Here is a 12,158-nt window from a genome sequence, read left to right as displayed (position 1 = left end):
AAAATGAAAACATCTTTACTAGGAACATTACAAAAGAAATGTGGATTTCTTCCTCCGTTAACTATGCTGGCATTGCAAATGACTGTGTAAACAATCAAGTGTGCCTGCTTAACAGTGTATACCAATATGCAATTAATTATATGTGATCTGACTCAATTTTCTGTGGCATATAGGAAAACGTATGCCAGCTGGAAGTGCCTTTTTATCGCTTCGTGTACTTTTTATGCTTATGTTTTGCACTTTTAATACAGAAATATGTATTCCTAGATCTGTGGCTGGTCGCTGGGGTCACATATTTCTAAGTGTACTGGGAGTGTTTGGATGCCATTTGACAACTTTAAAAGATTTCTCCAGTAACATTAGCTACTTTTTCTCAGGTAACTGAATGGCCACTGGATGTTTTATCAGGGTAGCCCATCTGTTCATTCAGGTGGTCAATGCTTCTTCCTTTTCTTTTGTTCTTTCTTTTTTTCTTTCTTTCTTTCTTCCTTTCTTCCTTTCTTCCTTTCTTTCTTTCTTTCTTTGAAAAGAAATGTGTTTCTGAGAGCAACTCAAGGCTGTCTCATCCCTCCGGCTCAGTTTCTGCAGCTGCTTAGGTGAAATCTTCTAGTTCATGTTCTTTCTAAACAACTGATGGAAAGGGAACAGAGGTCAGGCTTTTGTTTACAACATCTCGAAATTTGAAGGAGGAATATGATGCTTGTTCACTGTTGTGCTTTTTTCCTTTTGTTCTATTTTAACTCAGCTTTTGGTACGGTGATATAAATGTCAGTTTACAGTTGTTTTCACTCTAAGATTGACTTCTACTGTGCTTACTTCATGTTTTGAATAAGAGTACAGACGCAAATTCAAGTTTACTTTTCCCTCAGATGAAGTTGTGACTTAATTTTTTTTTAATAAATAAAACATAACTATATTACCAGTTGAAGGAGTCAGTGTACAGCTTTCTCATGTGTGTAAATACCTGGTTTGCTATGAAACGAGTGCTTCTTATTTATTTATTTATTTCGGTGGGAACTACAACAGACACAAAGAGCACAATAATACTATTGGATAGAGAAAATTCTCAGCTACAAAGCACTATTTTTCAACATAGTCTCTGCCATTAGCCATGCTTTTTCACCAGCAAGAAAAAAAAACCCTGCATGGTTTGTCTCTTAGGTCACTCACCACTGTGAAATGCACAACCCACTGTGCTCACATCCACTGTTTGGTCTCCATAAACATTCAGCAAGTGATGATGATTATCAATGGGTGCCATTCCTGCATGCAGGAATGGAATGGCATACCTTTGCTTCATACACACTTCCATGGCAGGTACCATTCTGGCAGACTGCCCCTCTGCTGCCATCTGCTGCATGGCTACAGAATGTAATGGAAATACTGCAGAGAGGGTTCATCCCCTACCCCCATCCATCTGCCTCTGACGTTGTGGGACAACATAACACTGGGAACTTCTGAAGATTTGAACATCACTCTGAAAGGCTAAGTGTCATCCTTCAGAGGTCTCTGCAGCCCCACCAACTCGATTTGGCTTTCTGCACGGGAACAGCCTCCACTGGAGTGATTGGGAGAAGATCCAGAAGCAGAAGACCTTCTTGATGCTTCTCTGATCCACAAGCACCCCTCGGCAATGCTGTGGAGCTGAGAAGCCTCCCGCAGGATTTCAGGAGCAAGTATTCTTGCAGGGAAGAGAGGGAGGGATAATCTTACTAGCTAGTATGTAGATATTCAATACTGTGGATTTCACACTGGGAAAACCTGCATGGACTTTGGTGAGTGTTGCAGCTGTGTGGAGTACAAGGTCAGCCTGAAGTATGTTGATATGTCAGTAGCTTCGTCTCCTTAGTCAATAGCAGTGAGTTTCTAGAGAAGCTGCTTTGCTGTTGGGAGCTTAGCCAGTGATGTGCTCTTATGTGCATGTTTGGGTCACTGGTGAGAAGTGCAAGCCACAACAGTAAGTGGTTCAATGGTTTCTTGTTGGGGTTGTGGTGTTTATAACAGGAAAATTTCCCTGCTACCATGATGTCAATATAAATGAAGATAATGTATCACCTCACTTCTGAAGTATTATTATTTGATGCTCAGACACAGCTTGCTCCATCACATGAGACCACACATGGTCAAGTGAGAGCTGAAGTGGGAGATGTCCCAGGAGATCCTGACGGCTCTCTCATTCTTCCCCAAAGAGGAAAAGAGCCACAAAGCTGCCCTTGATGCAGCCACATCCCAGGCCTCACAATCAGGACTTTCCATGTACCTCTCAGGTCGTCGAGGCTCCCTGATCCTCGTGGGAACCAAAGATTTGCTTTTGGATGCACACACTGCTCACTGCAGTTTTTCCTCCACAGATGTGTGCTCTCTATTCGGAGTGAATTTATCACTTGACAGAAGTTGTGAAGTGGTTTTACTTCTGACTGTGGATGTTACTTATACTTGCAGTTCCAGCAGGTTTGAAAGCGGACTATTCTCCCTCTAGGCCAACAAAACAATTCAGGTAAATATTTAAGAGAAGGAAGAAATCTGAATGACTATTTTTGCTTGTTTTCATGCTTTTCACATTTGCTACGTAGGAGTTTTTTTCCTCATTTGCATGCTTTCAGGTTTGACTCCCTTTCTTGGGGGACGTGCTACAATGACATGCTGTGCTTTCCTTTCCAGAGGGTATGTTTTCATTTATCATTAAGAAGCACTGCCTGTTGCTCTGCCTCCTTCTTGAAAGCACATAGTTTCTAGGCAGTGTAGAAAATTGTCAGTCAACAGCTGTAGGTACATGGCACCACACCCACACAGCTCCTCCCAAGTCCTCATTTTTCAATGGAGACAATTGTTTCACCATGTTTCTAACGGATGCTATTTCTGGACCATTTCCTAAAAGTTGCCTGTTTTAAGGCATATTTGAGCATTTGGCTTTCTGTTCTGACATATTACAGAATGAATACAGGAGCCAGTTTCCCTGTGTGTGTTCTGCACCAGCTGGTGCACAGGCAAGTGGAGAAGTTGGAGAACAGGAGACACAGGGGAGACCTTATTGCTCTTTTCAACTGCCTAAAAAGGAGGTTGCGGTGAGGTAGGGCTCAGACTCTTCTTCCATGTAAAAGTGGTAAGACAAGAGGGGATGGCCTCAAGCTGCCCCAGGGGAGGCTCAGGTTTGATTTTAGGAAGAATTTCTGCTCAGAAAGAGCAGTGAGGCAGTGGCACAGGCTGCCCAGGAAGGTGGTACAGTCACCATGCCTGGAGGTGTTGCAGGACCGTGTGGATGTGGCACTGAGGGACGTGGGCAGTGGGCATGGTGGGGTGGGTTGGCAGCTGGACAATGTGATCTCAGTGGTCTTTTGCAACCCGAATGGTTCTCTTGCAGCCTGGGGCTCAGACCCCTGTCTTGAGGGGTTTTGGAACTCAAGGGGTTCGAAAGCAGACCCAAATCTTCCCCACAATGGAGGCGACGTCCAGGCTGCGCATGGATGGAGATGAAATTTAGTCTGCTTCTGGACAATCCTGCTCTAAACGCAAAACAGTGTGACACTGCTGTTAGGCTGATTCACTACATCCACCCACTTGTTAGTTGTGTTTAGGGATTGATCATCTAATATACGATGTATCTTGTTTTCTCCAGGGGGATTTGGTGGAGTTTTTTCTCAGTTTTGATTTGGCTGAATCGCCACATGAAGCTTCAGCTTTCATCTTCTGGTCACACTTGGCGAAGCAGCAGCAGAACTCCTTGCTCAGTATGTGTGTCAGAGCTGGAAGGCTGAGATGGACGTTCTCTTTTATAAGACAGTGCTTCTAAAGTAGTGCTTTTGTAAGCATTGCTCCTTCAGACCTGCTTGTCATTGCCAGCCCATAGGGCTGCCAAGCAGTGGGTTCACAGCCTGATGAGTGACAAAGGTCTTACCACACACTGCTATTTTAATGGGGTTTATCTGGCCTTGCTGTAAGGTTTGGAGACATAAGAGCAGCCTCGATGCCCCAGTCCTGTGACAGAAGGAGGTGGAGCCAGGACAGAGGAAAGATGTGGATTCTGGCCTTCGGAACAAAAAGAAGTACTGTGGATAAGGAATCTGGCAGAGAGTCTGCCACCAAGAAACTGCTGATGCAAAATCTCAGCTCCTCCCTGTGTTAAGAATAGCACATCTTTAGCTTTTAAAAGAAAATCCATAGTTCATATTGTAAAGAGCAGCATGTAGAGAACTTTTAAACTCTTAAGTGTACCCCTAAGTGTACAAGGTGAGGCACGGTGTCCCAGGTCCAGCAAGATGGCAGGAGTCATGTCACCTTTCCCCATGCTCATCTCAACTCCAGAAGAGCCAACTATCTGGGAAGGACAGTGCCTGGTGGCAGCAGAATGCTGTGAAAACAGGCAGCAAGAGAGAGATAGGAGAGCAACTAGTTTTTGACAGATTGACTCCTTAATGTTCCCATGGGGAATATCCTTTGGCATTGTTCTCTAGGGCTGTTTTTAAGGTTCACACTCCGTGCACCTGCATCTTCCCCAAAGCCCAGCACTGCCAAGACCTGTGGCTTTCACACTGTCCCTCTTGTTCCTAAGCTATTATGAAAGACTTCTCTTTATTTCTCTGACTGCGCATTTGCATTTTAAGACCTTGCAGTTTACGAGCAATCAAGATCAAAGCCAGCAAGGCTTTGGGCTTTGCTACTTTGCCTTCATACACATGACATCTCAGAAATTTTCTATGACATCTCAGCAATGGAGAGATCGTCTGCCTAGGGAGCCAGAGAGTATGCATGGAGATGAGCTGGCTCATAAGATGCTGCCTTGGCCTGCTGGCAAGCTCTGCCTTCCACAGCTCTGCGCGGTCTTTGGGGGACACTGAGGGGAAGGAGGAGGAGGGAGAAACTCTCACCACCTCAGCAAGGGAAGGAGGGGGATGCTTAGTGCTGCCACAGCTCTGCTGGCTACAAAGGAGGAGGTAGGTAAGTGTGGAAGGGCCACCTCCCCAGCATTGCCACTGCTGCCGGGCATGGGCAAGGGAAAGACCTTTCTTCTGGGCTGGCTCCTGAAAATTCCCAGCAGCAAGAGGAGGGAGGAAATGTTATTTTCCTGTAAAAGGATTCCCTGCCTCTGACTGGAATGGTAAGAGGAGGGACAATCCTACAAATGAGGTCACAGAACAGTGGACCCTTGCTTCCTGCTTTTGCCCTCTGCCTCTGATGTCCCCTGCCCTCAGACAGATCCCTGGTGCTGTTTTGAAGAGAAGGGCGAAGGAGAAGGAAGCAGTCCGACCACACTGACTCAACTCCATTCCTTCAGCAAGCTATATATATTTTTATTTCGTATTCATCTGAACAGCAGAAAGTTTGGCAATAATGACAGCCTGGGAAGTATGCACTGTGTGTGTGTGTGTGTGTTTTGACCCTCCAGCTTGGCTCTCCCACATGAAATTCTGGAAGCCCCACCACCATGCTGGTTTTAGGCAAAGCAGCAAATAGAAACACTTCTCCTAAGGGCTCCCCATGAACACATGATTCCCAGTGGGCTGCCCTCTGCCCAGCCATGCTAGGGATGTGTAACCCAAAGAACTGGGCTGGCACCAAGCACTGGGCATCAAAGAGCCACTGGTGTGCTTTGGCCAGCAGTCAGCAAATCAGTGTCAGCAAGACTGTGATTGCCTTTCCATCATTCCAATTTATATTTCAATTTTTTCAACCCTTTTCTCAGCAGAAAGTTACCAAGGCCAGGTCTTCAGCTTTACCAGCGCACGTGGTACTCAGCACATTTGTGTTTGCTGAGGACAGGGCCTTGACCAACAAGGACTGGAGTAATTCATCACTAATGCAGGCCCTAAAACTCCTGAAGTGGCTAAAGTCAGACTTGTTGGGATTTACTTTTGGTAGCTAGCTGCCTTCTATAGAGTAGCATATTACCAGATAGTGTTGCAGATTTTTTGTTTACCTAAAACCTTCACCTGCTCCCAAGAATATATTTGACTGAGTATACTGCAAGTGATCATTGCTTCCTGCGTGGTACAGGAGGATAAATAAAGCTTATGGCAGGAATTTTGAAAGATCTGACGCTGGGGCTAGCTCCCTCACTGAGATAAATGAAGCACTTTCTTCTGACTGATGAGAAAAGGATCAAAAAAAGGGGAATGCCTGTGGGAAAGACACTTTTCCTCTCAGCATGCCAGCCCCTTGAGCAGCGTGACACTGGGCCAACAGCTCCAACAGTGCTTGGGTACAAGGCCAACGGCTCTAAGCACAAAGCAGAAATAACACGCTCTGCTCTCTGAGACAAGATCCCGATCCCTGTGCCAGGGCCTGCAGGGGAGCAAAGCCAGAGGAGAAGGCACAGGCTGGCACTGCCGTGTCCCAGCAAGGTTCAGCAAAGTGGCAATGGAGGCTGCGGAGAGGCAGCCCAGGCAGCCTATGTGGCCATTGATGAGGCTGGGCTGTCACACCGGGTCTTCATCGAAACCACCTCATCAGTTCCCCGTGTACAAAAATATATCTATACATCATGCCATAGGGAGAGGGATGCAAATGGGGCTGGATGCAGCCAAGTGAAAGGCAGCGCAGCTCCGACCTGATACCAGGCCATGGCGGCTGCCCCGGTCGCGGCGCTACGTGGAGGTGCGTGCGGGTGTGTGGCGTGCACGGAGCCATCCTACAGCTCGACAGAGCCCCGCTACACGATCATGAACTGGCAGACGTAGGGCAGCTGCTCCTTGCACCGCTTGTCAAACCACTTGCCCACCGCCACCCCTGACAAGGCCGCGCAGTTTTCCAGCTTGCCGCCATCGGGCTGGGTGGTGATCTCGGTCTCCCAGTTCTTGTAGCGGATGGGGCCACCCGTCATGTCAACCCACTTGCCCTCGGCTGCCATGTCGTTGAGGCCCAACCAGATCTCTGCCTCGTTCCCGATGCTCTTTCGCATGTAGTCGTAGAGCGCGTCGTTCTCCTCTCCACCCTGCGGCGTGCCCAGCGTGCCGCCCTGCAAGATGCAGTGCTCGCTGGCTTCGTGGTATGTCTTGCTCTCAGAGAACGCCAGGAAGCACTTCAGGTGAATTTTGGTGCCTTTCAGGCAGACTGAGAAGTTGCCACGTGAACGGAACAGAGAGACAACAAGAGAATTGGGTTTAAAATGGACATCCAGCAAGCACAGCATGTGCATCCCTCAGGGCCCCTCGTTGTCACGGGAACAACATGGCCTCCCTATTTGGAAACAGCCTCCCAGAAAGATCCCAGGGGTGATCCCATCCTTAGTGTGCTCAAGTTGAGGCTACGCTCTCTGGATTGAGCTCCTTGGGGTACAACGTATCTGTGCTGGGGGCTGGAGCATTTATGGAAAAGCAGCCAGCAGCCTGCAATTGCAGTTCAACCATCTTGATTACACAAGAGTGAAGAAAATGTCTTTTTTAATAGGTTTTGATCAGAAGTGTTGTGTTTGCAGAGGTGGAGGTACTTGCCTCTGATTTCATTGTTAAGAATAGCAACTTTTTAATTTTTAAGCTTTAAGCCCTGAGAATGCAGGGTACTCCATCCAAAGAATAGCTAATCAGAGCTATGCATTAATATCCAGACTGCTTACATTTCAATGACTGAGCTTGGATCTAAAGCCTTGATTTTGCTTGTGTTTCTTTTCTTTTAGGGAGAAAATTCTCCTTAACTTGCACTTTTAGTGCATTTCTGTTTCGTGTTCTGCACATCCTACTGGTGTCATGGAATTTGCACAGGATAACCATGGAGCACATCTGGAAAAAGAAATTTTGGGTCCTGTACTCCATGCCTGTCACATAAGGCATAGGGGGATCAACCCCCATCAAGGTTGCCTGGGCATGGAATGTATGAGGGATTAGGTAACCAGCTCCCCAGGCTTCAGACAAAAGCCTGAGGCAAAGAATAAAGCTCATTTGACTGAAGTGGAGCATAATCTATCAGCTGTCTTGCTGATTCGTGATGGAAAATGAACATCTGGCTTAGAATCACAGAAATATCAATAGCTCTGCAAATGGGAAGCTGTAAGGCATAAAGGGGCCATATGCTGCACGCTTGTCATTAACTGCCTGAGGCACTTCCTGTGCCTGGAGGAGCTGCAGAGAGACCACGCTGTGCTTTGATCCCCAGTTTGCTCCATGTGACGGACACATCATCATGGCCTGCTTGGGTATCCCTTGTCAACATCACACGGAACAATGGTAACTGCTTTAAAAGCACCTCTTACTCTATAAGAAAAAGCCAAGCCTTCTTCAAGGAGTCCTTTACCTGTCTGAAGTGCTTGCTTCTCCTTCAGTAGAGCAACCTCCTGAGAGATGTTGTCAATCATGGCCTTCAGGTCTTCAATCATTTTGAGGCTCACACCATCTGTTGGAGAAATCCAGAGAGAGCATAAACATCCACCACAGCCCCAAAGGAGGCAGCTGGAGGCAGCTGTTCCTATCATCAAAAGTCCCCAGTTCCCTGCCCACAAAGAAAGGCAAAAATGATTCCCACAGTCCATCAGATAGCATTTAATCACTAGTCTGATTGCACCATCAGCCCACGTCCCTCAGCCTGATTTTGGGGCATTGCTCTCCTCACTCGTTAACCACCAATTCCTGGATTCAAGTATGGGCAGTGGTGGCACCAGTTCTGGGACTGCTGGCTCTGGGTGAATGACATGGCTGATCCAAGCACCATGGCTTAATGTTCCTGATGTTTCCAGCAGGGGAGTTGTGGTGACAGCAGCACCACTGCAGCCAGCTGCTCAAGCTAAAGCATTTGGGCTGCTATACATTAGTATTGCATGGGGAGTCCTGCCCAAAATTATTCTGGGAAGCACACTGATATTGCCTGGTGAAAAGTGTCATCTGTGGCTTTTTTAGGTGAGAAGTGCAGCACATTTTCATCGCAGCCTCTTTTGTCAAGTTAGTCTTTCCTCTACTGCAAACCACAGTGATATCTGCTAAGACACAGTGAGGTGAATGAGCTGCAAGAAACTCGACCCTTTAGAAAGATTTTGCTAGCATTAAATGGAGTCCTGTATCATGGATCATGCTGTTACCAGAAAGGTCACCAACATATAGCTTAGCACCAGCCCTTCCCTCTCTGGTTTCTCCTGCACAGAAGGACTGGCATGGGATGGAGGAAGTGGAAGATGGGACATAAAGGCATTTGTGGTCATTGCACTATACCTGTCACTCCTCAGTTTGCCCACAAAGCTTCAAGAGAGGCTTCCTTTGGGGTCAGGAATCTGGGGAGCTGAGCCATCAAGTGAGGCAAGTGGGGAAGGAACTTGGATGCTCACCAAAACCACCAGCTTGAAGATCACATGTGGCATGAACACAAAAGCACAGACAGACCAGGAGAGCCTTCAGCTGCTTTCCTCCTTGCTCAATTAACTTTAATGGGTTCAGTTGCAATTCAGGCACTAGGTATTATTTTGGTGCCTTGATGAAAATACTTTGTGGGAAACAGCTAATTAGCACAGTTGTTTATCCACATAAGCCTCTTTTCCAGCAGAACAAATGTCCCTCAGGTTTAAGTAACATCCAAAGGCCATGGTGAGGCACTCAGTGAGTCTTGCCAGGGCAGTTCCATTTGTTGCTCTGCCTGGGAGCAAGAGTAGTATTTGTCTCTGCCCCTTTATTTCCTGAAAGCTCATCTCTGTAAGCTGTGATCAAAGCTGTTGCAGTTGGTTTTGGGGCTGCTGAAGCCAACAGCGTGGCAATGCTGTACCTGGGAGCCAGAGCAAGTCCTGGGGTGGCCACCCCTGAGCAGAAAGGCTGAGAACAGGGACAAGAAGAGAAGGGAATTGCAGAAAGAGATGGGCTGTGATGCTCTGGTTATGAAAGCTTCATGCTTATGTGTCTGAGGCTGCAAATGGGGGCTCAGGGCTGATTTTACTTGTTGCAAAGGCATGTTGCGTAAGCTGTGCCTCAGCCCAGCATGTTCCTGGAGCACAGGAGGGGATGGAGAACCTCTGCATGGGGTTTGTGTTGCTGGAAATGTCTGCAGGCACTTTCTGAAGTCTCTTCCTTACTGACATTGAGGCTCTGAGATCACACGGGAATTGGGGTAGAGTCAGGAGCAGAGCCCATGTCAGCCTCTACATGCTGATTTGCAAGTACCTGCATCTGGACTCCAAATACCTTACAAATATGTGCTGGAGCTACACAGAGGTGCTCCTCCATGCCCTCATAGACTCTGCCTGGCTGCGATCAGGGGAGGCCCCCAATGCCAAGGGTCCCTAGCCTGGACCTGTCCCAGTGGCATCACCCCTGCAGCTGTGGCCAACCCCCACCCCACTGGGGTTTGGAGAGGATTTGCTGAAGTGCTGCAGCTGGAGCAATTACTGGGAGCAATTTGAGAGGGGAATAAAACAACAAGCAAAGTGAATGTGTTATTTCAGCATTTTTGAAATGGTAGTTTTGGGTTTTTCTTGGTGAAACGGCACCGTTTTTGCTCTGAAGGAGATCCAAATGTAAGCAATAATTACATCATGAGGAAAGAAAAGAAATAGCGCAAAGAAAGAAAAGAGAAAAAAGAGCTGAAAAAGCTTAAGCTCAAAGCATTGATTTCTTCTGTTTGTGGCGTGGCCACACAGATTAAGAAACACAAACCCAACAAAATGCCCCAACACTCCCATGACTTTGCCCTGTCCAAGCCACCCCAGTGAAGGGCAGGGGGAGTGCAAGGTGGTTGCTGGTGGTTTTCATTCCCTTCATCTGGCGGCCAAACAGGACAGGAGCAAGGATGGGGGACAGGAGGGTGACATCCCATCCTTACCATGAGCAGGGCTTGGAGGTGGCAAGCGATGAAGAGGAGTCCCAAGAGATGGGGCTCCCATCACTTCCAGTGATAGATAAGATCTCCCTAAGAAATGAGATTCCCTCCTGCTACACTCCAGAAATGCAAGGTGGTATTTTTGCTATACAACACAGGACGAAACCACTGCTGTGGACTAAACAGATCTGCACCAATTTCATAGAGAGCTCCACTGGGAGAAAAAGTTTCTCAAGGATGGGATCTGACAAAAATAGCTGCTGGGAGAGCAGGGCCAAACAAATTCCTGGGATGCTTCCTTCCCACTCTCGTTTGCTCCTAAGAGAGCAAAGTGCCTGCAGAGCAGCTCACCGCTTGCTCTGTGCTCTGGGTGTCTGTTCTGGGCTGCGGAGAGCAGGGATGAGAAGGAAAGCACTTGAAAATGATGAGCCGTGCTGCCTGTAATAGCTGATGTACCACTGCCTGCTCCTGGCTGCAGCCCTGCCACAGCTGCCACTTAGCTTCTGGAAAATGAATGAGCAGAGGTAGGGGCTGGAGGAAGGGAGACCGCAGCAGAGGGGAGTTTTGGGGAGAGCCTTACAGAAGACACAGAAAACACGGTGCCCTCTGACCCTCAGGCTGCCCCACCGCATGCATTCAGTACAGCAACCCACCCAAACCACTTCTCCATCCTTTCTAAATTATGAAAGCATCCCTACAGGCGTTAAAAGAAAAAGAGAGACTTCCTTGGGTTTTTAAAAGCTAAAAGCTCCATTAGAGCACCCCTAACTGTGCCGACCGCCCCCCACGCCAGGCAGGATCCCGCAGACCCGGCCCTTACCTTTCTTGGAGGCCGCCGGCTTCTGCCTGCCCTTGCCGTTCTGCTGGACGGAGACGTGGGCGAGGGAGACGAGGCAGAGCAGCAAGCAGGCTGCCCGCAGCGCCATGCCGAGCGCTGAGCTGAGCGGGACTGACTGACTCGGCCCGACACCCGGCTTTAATCAGCAGCGTCTGGCCAAGAAGCCGGCCCCGGGCTGCTCGCGGCTTCCAGCGGCCGCAGGGAGGGCCCAAGCGGCTCCGGCCAATGCTGAGAGCAGCCCAGCCAGCTTTCGTCGCTTGTTTTTGTTAAAAAGTGATTAAAAAAACCACACACGCACATGAAAAAAAAAAACCCCACAAGCGTACCGAGAGACAATTCAGCTGAACCTAAGGGAACGGCTGGGCGTACAGCTGGAATGACTCCCTATGACTCTCAGCACAACGCCAAGAGCTTGGTCTCACGTTTCAGTGATGGCAGTGGCACTGTGAATCGCAAAGCCCCCAACATTTCTCCCCTCGTTTCACTCAGAATCTGGGTTACTTCAGTCAGGGTGACTTCAGGGCAGTTCTGTGGCCTAAGCCCAAATTACTGCAGGGTTTTTGGGGAGCTGCAGTTGTTCTGGAGTCCTTTCTGTGGG

The 12,158-nt window shown here is 48.2% G+C and overlaps 1 protein-coding gene across 1 annotated transcript; it reads right to left on the bottom strand.

Moving 5' to 3' along the window:
• Positions 1–6,646: 6,646 nt before the first annotated feature.
• CLEC3B (C-type lectin domain family 3 member B) lies at positions 6,647–11,648 on the bottom strand (the record flags this gene model as incomplete). The annotated part of the gene is made up of 3 exons (XM_079538350.1): positions 6,647–7,047; positions 8,224–8,322; positions 11,543–11,648. The coding sequence occupies 3 exons, from the start codon at positions 11,646–11,648 to the stop codon at positions 6,647–6,649; spliced, it is 606 nt and encodes a 201-aa protein (XP_079394476.1).
• Between the last annotated feature and the right edge of the window lie 510 nt (positions 11,649–12,158).

The sequence above is a fragment of the Tetrao urogallus genome (genome assembly GCF_951394365.1).
Source record: "Tetrao urogallus genome assembly, chromosome: 7".
NCBI classification, from domain to species: Eukaryota; Metazoa; Chordata; class Aves; order Galliformes; family Phasianidae; genus Tetrao; species Tetrao urogallus.
This window is presented reverse-complemented; position numbering and strand designations above follow the sequence as displayed.